We start from the raw sequence: 21,607 nt of genomic DNA on the forward strand, positions 1-21,607 counted from the left end.
CTTGCTTTTATTGAAGCAAATTCATCAATTATTTTATCAAAATTAATTTGTTTTGTCAATTCCTGTTCGATTGATAAAATTGCCATATTTGACAATTTTTCCTGAGGAAGTGACGATCTTAAATATGTTTTGATAATTTTTAATTTACTAAAGCTTCTTTCACCAGAAGCTACAGTAACAGGTAGTGTTAGGAATATTCTCAATGCAACTTGCCTGATTTTTGAAACTGATTATTTCTGATGGGCGGCATGGTGGCGCAGTGGGTAGCACTGCTGCCTCGCAGTTAGGAGACCTGGATTCGCTTCGTGGGTCCTCCCTGGGTGGAGTTTGCATGTTCTTCCCATGTCTGCGTGGGTTTCCTCCGGGTACTCCGGTTTCCTCCCACAGTCCAAAGGCATGCTGGTTAGGTGCATTGGCGACTCAAAATTGTCCCTAGTGTGTGGGTTGGTGCCCTGCCTGGGGTTTGTTTCCTGCCTTGCGCCCTGTGTTGGCTGGGATTGGCTCCAGCAGACCCCCGTGACCCTGTAGTTAGGATATAGAGGGTTGGATAATGGATGGATGGATTATTTCTGATAAGAATTCTACAGAATTGATATCATTTGGATATTTAAGGGATAAATCACAAGGTGCCTTTTTAAAATTTTCTGTATCCATCGACTTTAATTTTTCACCTGTTAAAAATTCAAAATCAGACGAAATCCCATATAGTTTTTCATATCTTCATCTAAGTTGTGATGTTAAAATATCTATTACACCTTATATCATATGAGGAAACGAGTGTATCGAGCAAGAGCGTCCAATGCAAATCCTCAGTTTGCTTAAAGTATTTGACGAACATTGCAAAATACATTTGGCTTTTTTCTTCTTTTTTATTTTGCAATTTATTAATTTTTATTTTTTATTAATTTGGCGCCCTTTCCCATTGTCCACCCTTGTCCCAGCCCTGATGAGACCTACCAAAGAGAATCATATGGTCTTAGGAACCATGGATCCATGTTGCACTTTAAAATGTGTAACTGTCATACAAGCAGTTTCTCTTTAGTCTGTTTATCTATTAGTATACCTTACTGGATGTTATGATCTGTCTAATACAGATATGTCAAAAAATAGTTAAAAGACTTAACACACACAAAGATTTTAGTATTGAGATAAAAAAAAATACTTATATTATGGACATTAATTTATTATTCTAAATAAAAAAATAAAATATAAAGATACAAAAATTTAAAAAACAAAATTCAAACATTCAGTCACTAAATCCAAAGTATTAAAAATCCCTAAAATAATAATTTAATAAAAGTATTGTCAAAAGATAAAAATTTCAAGAGGCAATTAAACTAAAGACAGAGCCAAAGTCCATACACTCAAATGAACTACGCTAAATTTAAAGTCAAAAACAAAGAAAAAAATATAGTGAATTGTAAGTAGTCAGAAGAGCACAGACATAATAAAGAGAGTAGAACATAAAAAGAAACTGAAGAAAACTGCTGCATAAAGTGAGTATTACACCACATAGAAAATAAAATGTGAAATAAAAAACAGAAAATATCTACCAAAAAGATCAGAAAAATCAAAATGGCAAAACATATAGATTTGTATTTAAAATCTCAGACAACCAGGAAGATTGGCCTTTATACCATCACAATGATGATGTCATGTGCTGCAAACGTCTGGATGCTCTACCTTAGCAACACCATGGAAACTGACAACAGATAATATGAAAATGGCAGTGGCAATAAAAAAATAAAATAAATAAAAAATATAAAAATATAAATAAAAAAGCAAGATGGTGTGTAGGTGATTAACGAACCTTAAAACAATGTTGGAAAAAAAATAATGAAAGAAATGAATTCACCATACTTAAAAACACCTAAAGCATTTAAAAGTGTTCCCATCAACAATGGGAGAATTAGAAAATATTTTGAAGACTAGCATATAATAACATTGAGCAAATGCCACAACAAAGTTGCTGTGCTTGCAGGTGTCTTAAATAAGACTGTTAAGAATTACTTTCAATTAAGAGCTTTATTTCATTAAGACTGAAGTAAGGGAATAAGAACAAAGAGACAACACAAGGCAAAATGTAAACCAACAGTAAGTAAGGGACCAGAGATAAATTACAAAAATAACAAAACAGAAAACGAATGCAAAACGGAATGGTAACCTGACACTGGAGAAGATAGCGTGGACACAATGATTGCTTAAGTGGCATGTGAATCTTTTTAATAAATCAGATTTTTTTTTTTCAATGGCAGATACAGTTCCTTTAATCTCTGCTGTTGGTTATATGCTTGATACAGTGCATAGTCGTTAGAATAACAAAAGTACCACTAAAAGAAAACGTTTCGATTGAGATGAATTGGTCTACTTACCTAGTACACATTGCAGATACAGTATACTGTTGACCCTAAAAAGGTATGCCTATACAAAAGTTTTCTGTTTAATGTGTAATTCACTCCACTTCTTGACTTTAGCTAGTGGGCCAAATTCCGTTTGTCTGGGTAAAAGACATAAGTTTTAAGTAACTGAGAGAAAAAAATTAAAATAGGATTTTCCTTATTTTCACGTGAAATGGATTCCTACATTTCTGATACAGACTCATCATTTATTGTGGGTTAAAAATAATGAAAGCTTTTTGACAGATTTCTGTGTAAAATAATTAAAATGTATTTTTTTGATGAACTGTTTTGGTTTTAAGTGTAGATTTGAGCAGTTTCTGTTCATCATTTCACATTGTGTTTTGTTGCCATCACACAAACCTTTGAAGACCTATTTAAGCAAAATTATATTGTCTTTGAATGCACTAAGTAAGATTTTTATAATTATTTCAAAATAAAGCTGATACTGTATATGTTAACGTGGTTAAATGAATACATTTCCACAGTTACACTGAAGATATTAGAAGGTGCTAAATCATCATTAATTTGAAATAAGAAGTGGGCAGACACTGCATTAGAAATCTAAGACATCAGGAGGTGTGGCCGCATTGATGTTTCAGGTTTTCCTACTGGGAGGTGAAGGTATGACCTGTGGGATTTTGCAGTATGTCTGATCTCACTGAACCAGTGTGAGTTGCTATGGCAAGACAGCCTAATAGAGCTCAACACTCGGATGTTTGTGTCATTTTTGTCAGGCTGCTGAATCCATAGCAAAAATCTACAAGTGCAGCATTATTTAAGAAGTTAATATTAATACAAGAAGAACTTTACTTTTGTTACAATTACTGTTGTTCCCATAAGAACACGAGAAACAGTTTTGATGAGGGCATTCCATTTAGCCCAAAATGGATTATTGTTTCTAATTCATTTAATGTTTTTAGAATATCGTCAGCATATGAAATCATTGTAGTGTTTTTTTTCAGTCACTCTATCTGGTAACCTGTTCCAAGTACACATAGGAAAACATATCCTTTATTATTTATGGAATTTGAATATATATGCTTTAGTGCTCATTTTGAAAAACTAATTTTAAAGCAGCAAATGCCATCCATCCTGTTTTTTCTGCATAATTTTACTCACTTCTACACTGCTCAGGGTGATTCTGTTTACATTGTAAAGAACTAGTTATTTAACCTTCTCCTCGTAGCTCATATGACACAGTCCTAAAAACAAGTCTACTGTATTTTCTCTGGAGTTTTTCATTGATGTCATGACCTTCTTGTAATGTGGAAACTGAAAATGCACATTTTGTAACATGTGGCTTCCTAAATGTACTAAACATATAAAGCAGAACCACTCTTGGCTATGTAACCCAACATCCTGCTACCCTTTTTTATTGACTAACTCTGAGACATTTGTTCCCTACATTCTAGTTTTTGGCTTTATTGGAAGGGAATGGGATAATTATATCTTGAAACCTGAAAAAAATAGGTTTATATTTTAACAAATATTAAAAAATAATTAAATATGCCAGTCCTTGTACCTTTTCATAACCAGGAACTACATAAAATTGATTTGAAAATGTATGCAAAATAAAACTGAATGAAAAATGGAGCTGCTTTTATCATGGAGCATATTTATATATTTCTGCTGAATTCTTAAATGAGTTCAAAAAGAGTGCAAAAAGAGTTCAGATGTAACATCAAAAACCTTGCCTAACATAGCCAATCTATTGTCATTTAAGTTGAACAGCTATGGTAGTGCATCTTTTCAGGTTCCCAAAATTGAATTGTTACTGAGTTGGCAAGGCATGGTTGAGTATAAATGAAACATATAACGAAAGCAAATCCATAGTTCAATAAAGATAAACTTTATTGAAAATTCAAAAAAGAAAAAAAATCACAAAAAATACAGGAAAAGTTATTACACACAAACCAAAAAGTAAAAAGAAGGTTTCTTCTTAATTTCATTTCATTCTTAGCTTTCTTATGTCAAGTTTCAATTATTCATTATTCTTAAAGTTATGCTATGTTCACATAGGATATTCTAAAGAGCTTATCATTTCATTGTTCAAGCTAACAGGGCTTAAGTTACATTACGAGTTGAAACTGCTTGCTTTCCATGCCTTGCCAACTGCAATGCAGAACAAAGACTAAAATAGTCTCTACTCAGAAAGAAAGACAAGAAATAAGTTGCAATATCCCATTTACAAGTTAACTTATAGAGGTTAAAGTAGAATCTTCCATTATGTATGAAGTGTAAGAAAACACAAGTGACAGAGTTGGGGACCTACTGAATATACAGTATTGTTGCGAAAACAAGTAGGCTGTTGGAGTTCCAAAACTGGGACTGACTGAAAGGGAAAATGGGAGGCTTTTATAGCATGGAGACTGGAAGGGTGTGTTTGCAGGAACAGGAAGTGGCATGAGGTCATCTCTGGGTGCTGCTAGTGAAGTCATCGAGGAGGGTTGGAAGTGAGGTCAGGAATAGGTGGAAGTGACTTGTTTAGTTGGCCTTTTCTTTGGAAGATCTGTAGAAAGAAGAGAAGAGGCATTAATGCTCAACGCCCACCCCTGGTCATGCATCTCAATACCCCGATTTGGACCCTTTGACTGCCTCCCCAGCACACATGTGTGACAGTAGCTATGTAAAACTAACATTGTATTCCAGTTAAGCAAATGCAAACATAAATTTAAGATTAATATTAATGTATTAGGATCAAAATTGCTTGTTACTTTCATATGTTTAAATTAAATATACAGGGCTATTCAAAATGAAAGAGCAGATTTCAAAAATGTATTTCAAACAAACTGTATAAGATAGAAACACATTCTGCATATCACTGGATAGAGGAAAGTTCAAAGTTTGGTCCTATGGTCCTTGAGGTTGCATGCACTCAACATGAGCACCATGTGTAGCGTGACAAACATCAAAATGGTAGACCATTTTTTGCTACACATGAGTCAACTGGTCCCTAGTTACTGAATTCACAGGTTTCTCAATTCGATGTCACAAATCTTGAAGATTACCGGGCATAGGTGGAACAAACACTCTTTCTTTAATGTACCCCCATAGATAAAAATTGCTGGGGGTAAGGTCTGGAGACCTGAGAGGCCATAGACGATGAGCAAGATCTTGTTGTCCACCTCTTCCAATCCATCGTCCTGGAATGGTGTCGCTCAGGTAACACTGGACCTCCAAGTGGAAATGAGTCAGGGCACCATCTTGCATGAAAATGAAGTCATTCAAATCTTCTTGAAGTTGAATTTTTAAACTTTGAACTTTCCTCTATCCAGGGATGCGTGGAATGTGTTTCTGTCTTATACAGTTTGAAATCTGCTCTTTCATTTTGAATTGCCCTGTATATATGGTTTTGAAATATCCAAATAGCATATAATAAAACTTAGAAACCTCTCTGAGGTCACCTCAAGCAGCTTTTCTGTCTAAAGGTTGTTTTATGCATTTTTCAGAATAGACCCAAGTTCTTTCAGTCTGCAAATATTTTTCAATAGGGAACAGAAAAAGAAACATGAGTTAGTAACCAAGCCAAGTTCACAGTCAGAGACAAAAGTTGATCTTTCACCAAACCAAAAACCAAAATTGTACCTGACGTTCAAAATTATTATTTTTTTTTTGCCTGGAAATCACACTCTCAATTCATAATCTTTGTTTGAATCTCAGATAACCCAGAAATATACAAGGGTGACCTTTTAAAGCTGTTGCAACGGTGATGTCATGCACAGTGCATGTCTGAATTGTTTCATTTAGTGGTTTGGTAGCAAAAATGGCCGCATTGGTAAAAAACAAGGTGACATCGGCCAAAGAAGAAAATAAATTTGAACTACGTGAACATGAAACCAAAACAAAAAAATAATGTTGGGAATTCAGCAGCCTAGAAAACCATAAAAATTCTATAAATAAAATAAATTCTATACAGAAACTTGTTTTAATAATGGAAAATAATTAAAAACATAACATAATGACAATATCAAGATGTTTTGTGGATAAGGGATAACATTAATTGTAGAAATCTTCCTCTAAAACCCCCCAGCTGACCACTAAATACTTGGCACAGTTACAGAACCACTAACTGTGCCCATTCTGGGAAAACTCTTAACTTCTAATTTCATCAATGATTGATATTACATTATGCCTTTTATTTCACCAAACAGTTTAGATTTTCTTTACCTCATAATATTTTCCTGTCCAAAACTTTTAAATCTGACCTTTATGAGGTAGAAGTTAATAAATTTATGAAGTCATCCATCCATTTTTCAAACCATCCAAATCCAGTTAAGGAGTCTATCCCACCAAATATTAAGGCCAAACCTACCCAAAAAAACCTTGTCCAACATAAAACCTTAAATGAATCAATTAGATTATTTAATTCAAAATTCAAAGAATACAAATCTGAAACAATTTAACCTAAGTTGAAACAACTTCTTATAGCTAAAGAAGAAGAAGAAATCAGTCACTATAGTGGAGAATAATATCAAACATTAGCCACATCCCCTGTCCAAGATAGGTAAGAGAATAAATTTAAAAATATTTGCTATCTCTTGCCCTGCATGTACCTTCAGCCCCTTTCCTCGGTATCCTTGTGTGTCTGAACCCCTCTTGACCAACACTCCCTCTTCTGAGGGTGTTCCTGTAAAATCTGCTTCTGAGATTCTGCCATTTTGAATGTCCTTGCTCACTCCTGTCCCATTTTATACTTTGAAAGCCACTCTTGGAGTGCCTTCTATGCCTTTACTCCTCGTTATGTGTCTCAAACATGCACTTACTTTTTCTACAGTGACACTAAAGCCAAACTGGCCAATCAGATTGCTTGGATGGACTATATATATATATATATATATATATATATATATATATATATATATATATATATATATATATGTATATATATATATATATTTATATATGTATATGTATACATATTGTGGGGAACAGCCCAGACACAGACAGGTAGACATGATTTAAGCAGCACAACACGTTTATTTACAATTACTGTATATACAACTAATGAAGCACACAACCCAGTGCCGCAGCACCAATCAACTTCAGTCCAGGCCCTCTCTTCGCCACCTCCACTCCTCTCCTTCATCAAATGGAGGGAGGCGGCCCCTTTCATACACACCTGGATGTGCTCTACGTGCCTCCCGATTAGCTTCCGCTGGCACTCCCCAGTGTGGTGGAAGTACCAGCTGTGCACCCGGAAGCATTCCGGGTGTCCCTGGTCTTCTTCCCCCCAGCACTTCCGGGTGAGGCAGAAGTGCTGAGCGCCAGGGCTCCATAGGCATTGGGGCGCCCCCTGGCGGTGACCACGAGCCCCTATAGGGATGAGTTTCAAAGCTCTGTTCCTGTGGTCCCCAAAGCCACCAGGGCGGTCGTCCCCACGTGGTCTGGGGGAGGCGTAAGCCCTCCTCCGGTCCTCCTGGGCGTCCCGGCTGGGTACTACCCCCAGCCTCCTGTGACAATATATATATATATATATATATATATATATATATATATATATATATATATATATACTGTATATATATATATATATGTATATATATATATATATATATATGTATATATATATATATTATATATATATATATATATATATATATATATATATATATATATATAAATATACTGTATATATACATATTTATTATTATGCAGGTAGTCTATAGTTGAAATTCCAAAGTAGGAATTCACTGGCCTGGCTAATCAGTCTGAGGAAATACATGTGGCTAGGATATGAACAGAACACAACTGAGCAAAGTAGCTGGGGTGTGGATTGTGCTTGAATTATTTCATTGGTGAATGGCCCAGGAAATGGCTAATTCTTTTGGTCATTGGAAGTGAGTTGTGGCTGTACAGGATTGGTATGAAGTAGTGAGTCAGCATATCACCATTGGTCAGGAGGTACATCAAGGAAGATGAACTACGATAAAGACAAGTAACAAAGAGATCTCTCTTTGCTATTTTCTATCAATGGATGAGGCCAAGTTATCACTCACTCCATTCAAGAGCCATGCTGGACCAACTAGGTCAAAGACTAATTAAACAGAAGGCCACCTAGCAGCTTATTATTATGTTATATTATTATTTAATTTACACTCATTGTGCTCTGCTTTGTTATAATTTGGGAATATAATCTATAATATACCTAGCTTCACACACTTATACTGGACTAATTAAGCTAACATGTATTTCTTTGTGATGTGTTATGAAAACTGGAGGGCAGGGAGAAGATCCCACACAGGCAGTGCTAGTAACAAGAATAGAGTTGATAAACTAAAACACAAAATTATATGTAACAAAAACACAAACTCATTAATCAATTTATTTTAATTAAATGTCAAAGTTTAGAAATTTATGTAAACTGGCATAAGATCTGACATGGCATTCCAGATGCTTAAATGCCATCTACATGACTGATTTTTTTAAAGTCCTGGAAAAATGGAAATTTCTGAAACAATAATAATAAAAATTGTGAATGGAAGCCAAAGTCCACTTTCAGTATAAAGTGTGAATAAAACAGTTGTTCCAATATTTGGTCTACTGCTTATAGCATGTGTTTCTGTCTATGCACACTTGAATTCCAGCATGTGAATATTATAACGAATGCTGCACTTCTGTTGGGTTTTATATTACCACAATGGCTATGCCCCATACAATAGCTTCTTTAATGGGTGCAATTACTACCATTTGTTCCCTTTTCTGAAGTTCAGCTTTATTTTTATCTGTCCCTGACAGTGACCCTTGTCAAGGTAATGAGAGAATGAAGAGTGTCATAACTTCTTTTTGAATGATTTTAGATTGCCCTGTAACATTTCAAGTGCAAGGAGAACCAAAGGATGTTAAAGGCACTTGGAAAATGTTTACTGAGAGGGGTTGTATTAATGGCATCCTCAAGTCTGGAAATATGTACACTGGGGGTTTGTTTTTATTTTTGTTGCTCCAGATCAGCCCTGAATTCACTATTTGGCTGTGTGGGACTATTACTTTGCTTACACTGGTTATTTGTCACCTAAGTGAACAGCATTTTTAATTTTCAGAGTAAAGATAGAGGGGTACAACCCCAATTTCAAAAGTGACATTATGGAAAATGCTGATTAAAACTGAAAGGGATTGTATCTATATTTATTTTGACTTCAAACAAAAACAGTAAAGATGAGATATTTCTTGCTTTACCTAATCAACTGCATTGTTTTTTGTAGATATACAATGTAACCACCAGGGTGCCTTCCTGAACCCCAAACCTCAGACACAGTAAAGCTCAACACTTTTCTGGGATAAAATAAAAAATATCCAAAACACTCACACAATAATCACCATTTAAAGATCAGTTAAATAAACAATGAATCAAACCAGTTCTTCCTCCTTTCTTCCTTCTGTTGAGTGTTGCCTGCTGCCTCTCAACTCTGACTCAACCCATGTGAGGTGGTGGGCTTCTTTTCAAGCCATACCCGTGAATGCTTCCAGTGCCTTCCTGGAAGCATTTCTGGGTCATATGGAAAGTAGGGAAGTTCTCTCCTGACAGAGTCCTCCATCGGCACACAGGGACCCCGACAGGGTTGCACTTCCAGTCTCCAAGTCCCAAGCACCCCAGTGGGTGTCTCACCTTGGCTGCCACAAGAGGACCACTGCCACCTATTTCATGGGGGATGGAATTGCTCCCAATTTCCCACTTCCACTGACCCAAGCACTATTTCCTTCTGGCTGGGTACAAAGTTGTTTCTTAGTTTGGCTGCCCAACTTGTCTGTCTTTCTATTCTAGCCTCCTGTCTGGATAAGAAACCATCCTCCTTCCTGGCCGAGATGCCTATTCTTCTACCATGTTTATTCTGAAAATGATGAACCTCCAACAGGTTCCAAAAAATTTGGGGCAGGGGTAGTTTAGGACTAATAATTGATGTGACAAATTAAAGTGACAAAGTGAAGTCAAACAGTGGAGGCAATCACATTATAGCATAATAAGGAGCCTCTAAAAAAGTCCAAGTCCTTCAAGAGCAAGGATGTATTGAGGCATTTCACCCACTACAGCGCAATATAATATAAAAAAACAATCAAGGAATCCGGTCAAATCTCATAAAGAGCAAGGCTAAAAAAACTCTTCTGAATGTGTGTGATTTTTGATCCCTTAGATGTGCATTGCCTTAAAAATTGTTATGTACCTGTAATGAATATCATGACATGGGCTCAGGAATAGTTTGGTAAAGCTTTGTCAGTCAGCTGTGGCTGTGGCTGCATCTACAGATGCAAGTTCAAACTTCACGGTGCAAAGCAAAAACCATACAGCAAAACTGTCCCAGAAGTACCACCGACTACTCTGGGCACGGTGTTATATTAGACAGAAAGCAGCACAGCAGAATCATACAGTACTTTGCAGTGTGATGAGTCAAAGTTTCAAATAAGTTTTGGAAAAAAACAACAGCCATCATATTCTCTGGGCCAAAGAGAGAAATGTCGATCCAAGTTTTTACAGCGTCAGGTCCAACATCTGTCATGTTATGAAGTTGTGTCAGTGCCCATCACACAGGTAACTTGCTCATCTCCGAGGGCATCATTAATCCAGAAAGATATGTACAAATTTCAGATCAACATTTGCTGTTGTCCAGATGCTGTCTTGTCCAGGGATGACTCTGCATTTTTCAGAAGAACAACACCAAAACCACATTCTGCCTGGATTTCAAGTGCATGGCTGCATAAGCAGAGAGTGCAGGTACTATATTGACCTACCTGCAGTCCTAACCTGCCTCCAATTGAGAATGTGTGGGGTGTTATTAAGTGCATACTGTAATACGAAAATGAAGGCCCTGTACAACCGCAGAGCTGAAGGTCTGCATAATGGATGAATAGGATGAGAATTCTGTTTACCAAACCTAACCAACTTCTATCTTCAATGCCCAAATGCTTAATACGTGCTATTAAAAGAAATGATGATGTTACACAATGGAAAATACTCGACTGTCTCAACTTTTTTGAAGAGTATTACTGTCATCAAGATTTGACATGAAGGGTATATTTTCAAAAAACAGTTGAAGTCACAAGGCAAAACTTCAGATAATGTGTAGCTGTCATGTTTTCAATATAGTGTAGGGTGAACAGAATATACAAGTCATTCCCTTTTGTTATAATTAGCATTTTCCATACCGTCAAAACTTTTCTGGAATTAAGGTTACAGAAATCAGCATTTACTGCATCCAAGACACAGCCTTTTGACTTTTAATAGCCATTCAACTGGAGTCTCTGATAACAAGAACAACCCTTTCATTACTCTCTGACTTCTCATTTAACTTGTCCGTTGGTTTTATGTTCTGCTCAATGTACCAAAATGTCCTTTCTTATGTCATTTTCTGGTCAGGGACGGATGAAGTGGACACACGACCGATTTTACACTCAGCATAATCTTGTGATTAATATTCAGAGCTGTTTGTTTTGCTCAGTTCACTGAATTGTGCACAAACGTGTGAAAGTTTTACATCTGCTGTCATTTTGTCATGGCCTTTCGGTTTCTGAATCCCAGTTCTTGCTGTAATCGTTCAGACAAGCTCTGATCTTTAATATTTCTTATCATTTCTTCAGAGAAATGTCATTCTGTTAGTATGCAGCTAACCTATGACAAACATTTTGGCTGTCTCACCTGGAGCTGACTACATTTGTTTAATCTAGAATCTTCTTATCAAACATTATACCTGCCTACACATGTTTCTTGGTGCTTAAATTAATAATCAATAATAATAAATCTAGAAATGTATTATATATGACGGCACAGTGGTTAGCCCAACATCATTATAGCTCTGGGAGACTGGGTTCAAATACTGGCCTGGTGGATCTTGTATGTTTTTCTTGTGTTTCTATTGCTGTTTCACCATATCTTCCAGCTTCTTCTCATAGCCTAAAGTCTTTTGCTTAAGGCTGTCTTTGAATTTCAACTAACTGTCACTAATAGTTCATAATGATTGTTAATCTTTTATTTTACTTGGAGTAGATCAACACTGAAGGATGTGCTCTTCTGCCAGCTCTACTGGTCCAACTAATGCAGCTCCAGATGACATAGTCTAACAGCTATCGTCCCTACGTGAGAGAGCAGCTGGGAGGCACTGTAGCAAGTGAAATGACATGAGAAAGCAGATATTTCTAGTAGTGAACGTTCCGTGTTCACACGAGACATACATTCTTTAAAAAGATGCTCTACTTCACTTAAATTGATTGTTTATTGTGTGCAAGAACAGGACTTGGAAGTAAGTGGATTTATAAGCAAAACCAGAATACCTGAAAGAAAACTCCCTGTGTTATAGTTGCACGTTTATTTTGTATTATAATTTCTTTTCTTCTCTGTTATTACACAGACGTTATTTCTAGTGCTTCAAATGTTTTTTTAGGACATTTGATATTGTTCATGTTTTTACAGACTCATTTTAGTGGACCAGTTATACAGTAGACCAGCGGATGAAAAAAGTAACAGAGATTTTAGATGTAATGTAAGGAGTAACAGACAAAGGATTACCAGTGAACATGTAGACGTCAATTCACGGGAGAACTAGAATCACTAACAAATCTAACCAAGGCGTAACCCTAACAAGTCGAAAAATAAAGATATCAGACTCAATTTCCTAATAACTACTTAGAAACACAAAGTGCCTAAGAACAAGTGTTTTGTGAACTGTCCCATAGATTTCTCTTTATTGAACCTTTAAAACTATAAATTCCTATACAGAAACTCATTTCAATAATAAAAAATGAAAAACTTAAAAACATAACACAGTCACAGCAGAAAGGGTCTTTTGTGGGAAAGGGAGAACTTGAATCTGGCAAATAGTTCAGATAAGTCTGCCAGCTCTTTACTGGATTGTTTGTGGCACAGTTACAGAACTACTAAGTGTGTCCATTTTGGGAAAACTCTTAATTCTGCATCCATTAATGATTGGTTTTGGGGGTGTTAAATCCAAGAAAGTTGGTTAACACTTTTATATAAGGAAACAGAAAAGTGTTAATGTTTACAAAGAATTCTGAACTTCCATGTTGGGAGGTGGGGGTTTCAAATGTGCAGCGTGCGTTCTCCTTTTGCTATTATGAAGCCTTTCTCTTTTTCCCTTCCTTGCTCTCTCTCTTTCTTATTTTCTTGCTCTTTTGCTCACTCCCTTGCTCCGTGCTGAAGGCAGCAGCAAAGCAAAACACGAAGGGGGCAACTTGTAACTCCCTTGCAAGGCACTTGCAGATTTTGACAGTTTCTGTTTGTTTAAAAAAACAAGTAAAGTAAAATGTAATTTAAATGGTGGTGTGGTGTAAATTTTATTTAAACTAGACAAGACCTATTTATGTGAAGCAGAGTAGACCAGTTTTTAGTTTACACACAACTGCACTCATTTCCTTTTAGACCAAACTCTAAGAAGTTTGTGGCCTGTTTAAGACAAGAGGTGCATCCTCAAATATTTATCACTCCAAGTTTAATACAATGATAAAGTATGTACATTCCCCAAATTCAAGATTTGCTTGTTTAACATTGGAACAAAAAGAAAAAATTGCATAAAAATTAAATATTACACAGAAAAGTTGGGGAGCTGTCGTTTGCCACAAGAACATAGCATGAAACAAAGTACAAAATGAATAAATGGAAAACAAAATGGCAATGTGAGAACATTACCAAAATAATGATAAAGATAAATAACAACCATATAGAAACATGTACCCCCCAGACATTAAATAAAATGAAACAATACAAATGTGAAGGGTTCCTCACATTGTGTTAAAACGTTCACTCAAATGGAGCCTCCCCATCAGTTAGGCCTCTCATTAACTGTGACTAACCTTGTGTCCACTTTCTTAGATTCCGAAGGGCACTGCCAACTGCATGACATTTCAGTCTTATGTGCCTTTAGGTTGACTGAGACAACAACAGAGTGTTTCTTAAATTTTCATAAATCCTTATGAATTTATTATCCATATTACTAACCGAGAATGGTAAACCAGATATGGAAACAGGTACATGCCCATGAACGCAGGAGACATAGTGTGCAGGTGTCACAGGTGTCTGGTCACACTTATAGGTAATCTAACTTAGACACCATTAAAACATCCGACTACGCCACCCAGTTTTATTAAGGGACTGGGAACTCCTGAAATTTACCAATAATAGCACACAGGTTTCTTTAAATTGGGCGGTGAGTAAACACATAATGAAAGACACAACAGTAATTTTAGAAAAAAGCAACAGTAAGTTCTATTACACAAGACAATATAAGGTACATTAAAAAGATAAACGAACATAACAAAAACTAAACATATCAGGAATCAATTTCCTTTTTTTAAAAAAGGAAAATACACAGTCCACTCTCTAAAAGTCCGTTAAAAACAAAAATTGGAGGATACAACCTTTAGTGGTGCAGAGTCCAATTTGTGCACTGTTACCACAACACTTAATTGTTCAACTGTCCATGGATGCACTCTGTTCCCCGGACACTCGTTCCCCTACAGAAGTTGTGTCAAATTGTTGACTCCTTGTCAGCGTCTCTTCGTTGTTCCTTTTTCTTCCACTCTGGGCTCCTTGTGTTGCTGGGGCCTAGGCACGCCTCATTTCTCATCTGTCAGCTTTGCTGGGTCCTTTCATGCAGATTCCCTCTCTCGCTGAACCCACATCCGGCGTCTCTTTGTGGAGCTGTCTCTTCCTCCCTGGAAGTGTTGCCGTCCTTGTGCCTCACGTCGTGCCAGCCAGGTACCCTTGTCTGCCTGCGAGCCCCTGTGCCCTGTCCGAGTGTATTGGCAGTGTTTCCTGTGGACTGTCCCTCCTGCCTTCTGCTGCCCAGGAGTTTATATTTACTTCAGTCCCTGCTGTTGTCAGTCCTGGACAAACAGATTAAACAATGGTACATCTGCATTTCACAAACAATCCTGACACAATCAGTAACTGGATTATCCAGGATCCTCCAAGGAAGCAGCAGTTCTGTTATCACACATGGTATTGTTTGTAAATCTCAACCGGCCATAAACTTCAAAGTGGTGACTCCTTTGCAGTACAGCAAATAAATACATCCTGCAGACAAGCCTTTTAACTTCTCACCCCCCAGTCCCAACAATGGGTGCCTAATGGAACCACCCAGTGCACAAAAAAAAAATGTCCCCCTCTGACACAGGCGCCACACAAAAACGAGGAATCAGCCCCCCTGCCCCAGAGTGAAACGGGAGAGACTACGAACGACACAGCCACACAAACAAGAGGAGTCAGCGCCCCACCCCAGAGTGAAACGGAACAGACTACGGACTCCACAAAGGTTCACAAATCAAACCCGAGATAGTACGGAAAGCGGTAACGACACAACCACACAAAAAAGAGGATACAGCCCCCTGCCCCAGAGTAAAACGGGACAGACTACAGAGTCCACAAAAGTCCACAACACACAGCATAATCAAACTCGAGATGGTACGGAAAGCACAGGCGCCTACAACGCGCTATACACCGCCAACAAAGAAAGAGCTCAACTAACAGAAATAAGAAATAAAGCAACAAACCCAAAGAATACAGAACCCTAAACGTCCACACCACACAGCAGAGGCAAACCCGACATAGTACGGAAGGTGCAGGCGCTTACATCGCGCGTCTAAAACACCGCAGGCAAAACCCCGAGATGGTGCAGAAGCCCCACAGACCCGGACTCCATAGCATATGTGAATCACATTACAGTAATACAATATTATAAGTACTCACAGAAACAACAAACACAAGAGGCGTCTGCATCCCGCCCCACAGTCAAACCGGAGAGAATACGGAGTCCCCACAAGTCCACAAAACACAGCATAGTCAAACCCAAGATACCCATGCACGCAGGAGACATGGTGCGCAGGCGGCTACAGCGCGATCCTCCAAGAATGAAGGAGACACGGCTCAAATACGAAAGAGCTCACCTAACGTGGATAAGAAATGAGCAACGTGCCCATAGGTGACGACACAGCCACACAAAAACAAGGATACAGCCCCCCGCCCCAGAGTAAAACGGGACAGACTACAGAGTCCACAAAAGTCCACAACACACAGCATAATCAAACTCGAGATGGTACGGAAAGCACAGGCACCTACAACGCGCTATACACCGCCAACAACGAAAGAGCTCAACTAACAGAAATAAGAAATAAAGCAACAAGCTCAGAGAATACGGAACCCTAGACGTCCACAACACACAGCAGAGTCAAACCCGACATAGTACGGAAGCTGCAGGCGCCTACAATGCGCGTCTAAAACACCGCAGGCAACACCCCGAGATGGTGCAGAAGCCCCACAGACCCGGACTCCTCAGCATATGTGAATTACATTACAGTAATACAATATTATAAGTACTCACAGAAACAACAAACACAAGAGGCATCGGCATCCCACCCCACATTCAAACCGGAGAGAGTACGGAGTCCCCAAACGTCCAAAACACACAGCATAGTAACACCCGACATAGTACGGAGGGTGCATGCGCCTACAACGACACACTACACAGCATAATCAAACCCGACATAGTACGGAAGGTGCATGCTCCTACAACACGCATCTAACACACCGCAGGCAAAAACCCGAGATGGTGCAGAAGCCCCAAGGATCCGGACTCCACAGCATATGTGAATCACATTCCAGTAATACAATAAGTACTCACAGACATACATATGTTCTCACAGAAAAAACAAACACAAGAGGCTTCGGCATCCCACCCTACACTCAAACTATAGAGAGTACGAGGTCCCCAAACGTCCACAAAACACAGCATACTCAAACCCGAGATAGTACGGAGGGTGCATGATACATATGTAACAATTACCAAGAATGACAATAATCTCTTTCAACTGTATTTTGGCTTACCCACGACCAGGGGTTGGCGAGCGAAGCGAGCAGGGGGCAGAGCCCCCAGTACTAATTATCATATACTATATATTATAAACACCCATTTTTTGCACTGACTTTACAATGTAAAGTCATGGTGTTGTGATGTGAAATTTTGCATACAAGTTGATAAATATTTTGTATGTCTTTATTTGTAACTTAGGCAAAGTAATGTAATATTACTGTTACATTAGTGAAAAGCATTCATGTTTACAATCCCACCCCCCCAATAACCAGAACTGAATCTCTTTGAATTTTACGGCAGGATCTGGGGGAAGTGCCTGAAACAAGTTTGGTAAATGTTTCTCTGAAGTCTCTCAACTCCCACAGAAAGCCAGACTGCACTAACTGTCTAGCTTTACCTTAAACATATGGTTTTGGGGGATGGCAGGTGTTAAGATGTTCTTTGCCCCATTGGTCTGAAGTATGGCTGTTTGGAATTGGCTTGTTTCAAAAGCCTTTAAGTATCATGACGACCTACTGGCTGTAGGGGTTGGACAGAAAACCCATAAATTTGCTTGCTCTATCTCACCCTCTCTCTTTCTTACTAAACTGCTGAATGACCATCTCACACACCATGAACTGAAAAGGACAACACAATGAAGAGCACAGCTCAGCAGCCATATTGAGACAGGCATGCGGCCTGTTCTGAAGAAAGCTCATCACCAATGATGCCTTAACTACAGACATTTTAAGTAACTTACAAGTCTGTGTGCCTCCTGAAATTACACATCAGCATTTAATCAGGTTGTATGGTTGCCAATATTCAAATGTACTTTGTATATTGTTATTATTTATGAATATTACCAATAATACATTGTTTAAATTGTAACTAAACTCCTGCTTGTCTTTTATTACACCTAATTGCCTGAGGATATAGATGTAGGAGGGAAGGTGGGGAGAAGTTATATACTATAAAACCTTATAAACAGTGGTAAGTCTGGGAGATTTGAGGCATTCTGACAAAGGCTACATATTAATAATACAAAAGGGGAAAGCAGAGTAATATATTACTCTACCAAGACAAAACACATGGGGAACTATTTCCTATGCCAGCTGCATTGGGCGTAAGACAGGAACCACTTCTGGACAGCCGGCTTCATCATTATCTACTGTAGCTCAGTGCTAAGGCACCACCTTGCTGCAGAATGAGGTGTCAGAACCAAAAGCCAGAGGTTATTCTTCTTTCATATATTATGAGGTAACATTCTGGAACTGTATGGTGGCCTCTACACCTTTCTTCAATCCTGTAAATAAGTAGTAGTGAACTGTGTGGCTTTTTCATGGCTATTTTTGAGGGTGTTGACATTAGAGAGAATATTAATTGCGTTGGTGCTGTTAATGCCATATATAACTATCATTGAACCTGAAAATCTCTCTTTTGTATTTCTAATTTTGCATTTGTCTTTCTTCTTTTCATAGTTGACAATGATGGATTATTCCATCTACAGAATTATTGATGAATCTGACAGCTGCCTAGACGTATAGACTAGAGCTGAAAATCTAATTACTAAAATTTATTTTGCTCCATTTTTTTCTTGTGTCATTCAGAGTTTAGATTGGTTATTGTTGGTCGGTGTTAGGTGGCAAAGGAATAATTCAAACTAAACTAAGACCTAAAGAACTCTTGCACACGATTTACGACTATTCACAGACTTTAGTTTTTTCCAAGGATTTCATATCAGATGGGCATAATCATTTATACCAGTTCCATGGTTAATTCTTGACCTAAAAACTAGCAATGGCTCATAAAGGTAGATGCATCCCTGACCCCATCACATTCTGAGCTGTAGTTCTGTTAGCAATATGCTGAGAATGCAGAGTCCATTCTTTCCTGGTGTTGTGTGCTTTGTGGTGGTGAAGTGGACATGCCACTCCACCTAACTGACAGGAGCAAAACCTCAGCATATTTTAAGGTTGAGCAATTTTGTTGGTGCAAAATAAGGTTTGTGATTATTCTTTTTGTTGATTTCATTCTAGTGGTTTATTACAAAGTCATTAATTTTAAGGTGTTTGGGTTCAATTGGCCAAATCATTCCTCAGGGAAGCATTCAGTTACACTAATATAAAAAAGAACCAGACAGAGGAAGGAAAAAGCAGAGGGGGTATCAATGCTGAGGAAGACTTGCTAAAAGGCCATGCCTTGTCATGGTAACAGTTTGTTCAGTTTTATTTTGCCTGTACTGATACTACATTTCAGATGTTATTAATAACAGTGATGTCTGAACTACAGAAATGTATGCCTGCATTTTATTATTACATATAAGGAACCATAAAGAGAAATGACACACTTTTATTAATCTGTAACAATTAAGATCAGTTATGCATGTTACTGATTAAATCCAGAAGAGGGGAGCTGGTGATGGTGATGAAAGGGCTTGGGTGACACTGCGGCCTAAGTTTCAATCTGTTACAAATTTGCTTCTGCCTGATGGTTGCTTGTGACCATGAAGGATGCTGGGGGCCATTGGGCTGACTATTTTCTTAGTAACTGAGGCTCTGTTATGTTAAGGGAGTACTCCACCCAAAAATGATACTTTTTTATGTATTGCTTACCCCATATACTTTGTAGTGGTGGCTAAGAAAATGTCTAATCTAATGTTTTTAGGTAGAAAGGAAAGAAACAAATTCATGATATAATAGAAGCAAATAGTGACTGATGCTGCTTAATGGCAAATTATGTGAAAAATAACCATGAAATAAAGAAAAAAAATGAATGTTGCTCATGTTACATAATTCACATGTTCATCCTGATGAAAGTACCAGGGTATGTCACAACTTCAAATAGTTCATGTTTTGTGTCAACAGTGCAGGCAGCAGTTGATGTAATGGAGTGAGGTGTATTTTCATGGCACATTGGATCCATGTAGTCATTTGAATCCAAGCTTTTTTTTAGGTTAGGAACATATTGGAATCCATCTAGGAACATGACAGTGAACTCAGGTTAATGCATCATCCTCCCGGTCACCAGATCTCAGTGTGGTTTTGAGAAGAGTTGGAACAAGCCGTTTGGAGCAGAGAAACATAAATTGTTCTTTCACAACAACTATGGGACTCTTTGAAGGTGACATGGGCCAGCATCCCTGTATTCAATCATCAAGACATTTATCAGTCTGTTCTGTAATGTATCTGGTCTGTTATGAGAACAATTGAGAGGCCCACTCGCTATTAGGTAGATGTATTGTGAGGTGCAAATAAACAATACTATTCAGTAAATTTAATAGTAAGAGGCTGCGGGCATCAATGCTGCCATGTTTTCTCTCTTCCTAATCTGCAATTTAGAAGGGATTACAGATGCACAAAAACATTTGTGGTGTCATGCTATGTCTAGCTGAGCTGATCAATATTTCTGTAGGAAGCATGCCTATGACATTTGGGCTGTCTGACTGAGACAAACAGAAAGTCTAGATTGTTCATTGTTTAAAATCTGGTCCACTAAACTAGCGTTGGGCCCCATTTGACCAGTTTGACAATATTAAATATTACAATCAATTAATTTAATTTTTTCCTAGCTATTTTGTTATTGTATTTTTTTCTTGGAAATTAAACTTACAGTGTTGTTTGGTTTTGACCTATCTCCATCTCTGTGTTCATTGCAGGGAATTCATGAGCCACATGCAGCGCTTTAAAGCTTTCTACTCTACATTACCCAAGGCATATTGTGAAGGAGATTTGGTGGGAGATAGCTCAACCTGCTGGGATGGAGAAGATGTTGTTGAAAGGTAACAAATTAATGATCAGCTTGTTTAAAAATAGAAACAAGGTTCTACCAGTGGGCAGCATGTTGACCTATCTGCATGACACTGCTTGATCCAAGTTGGTGTATATTCTTTATAAAATTTACATGTTCTTCACAGATTTCTTCCTCAATGAATATTTGTGGTCAATATGGAGGTAGAAGAATTCACCACCTAGGCGTGTATGCCCTGTAACAAATTTATTAAGACATTAAGTTAAAGGAAATGTACAGTTGTTTAGGTATATTCCCTTACCCTTTTCACTTTAGTAAATCAGAGATGTTAGGGTTCTGAAAAGCATGCACATAAGGTTTAAAATGCTTTAAGCAGGCATATAATATCTTAAGATAGATAAAGTTTTGATTCTGTAGTATCATTTTACTTATTTACATTTCACTTATTTACTTGGAATTCTTATTTTTTTTAAATTGCATGGTATTTTTCTAACTATGGACAGATACCATTAGATAAATTGATTTATTATAATAGATACAAACAAAAGAGAGAGTTAACAGGGAAGCAAAAAAATACAGACAAATAGAAATGTTCTTTCAGTCTTGCTTAGGGTTTCAATTGAGATTTTTAACTAAACTGTAAAGCATACTTTGAGTCCTAAATTTGGCTGGTTT

At 37.6% G+C, this 21,607-nt stretch overlaps 1 protein-coding gene across 3 annotated transcripts in view; it reads left to right on the forward strand.

Moving 5' to 3' along the window:
* The window catches only part of LOC114645187 (glypican-5-like), a 331,905-nt gene that overhangs the window by 166,971 nt on the left and 143,327 nt on the right, over positions 1–21,607 (forward strand). For all 3 annotated transcript variants that reach the window (XM_051923637.1, XM_051923639.1, XM_051923638.1), the window contains one exon: positions 20,841–20,963. In XM_051923637.1, coding sequence (XP_051779597.1) covers positions 20,841–20,963 — 123 coding nt within the window. The remainder of the gene's footprint in view (positions 1–20,840; positions 20,964–21,607) is intronic.

The sequence above is a fragment of the Erpetoichthys calabaricus genome, chromosome 2, assembly GCF_900747795.2.
Source record: "Erpetoichthys calabaricus chromosome 2, fErpCal1.3, whole genome shotgun sequence".
Taxonomy (NCBI): Eukaryota; Metazoa; Chordata; class Cladistia; order Polypteriformes; family Polypteridae; genus Erpetoichthys; species Erpetoichthys calabaricus.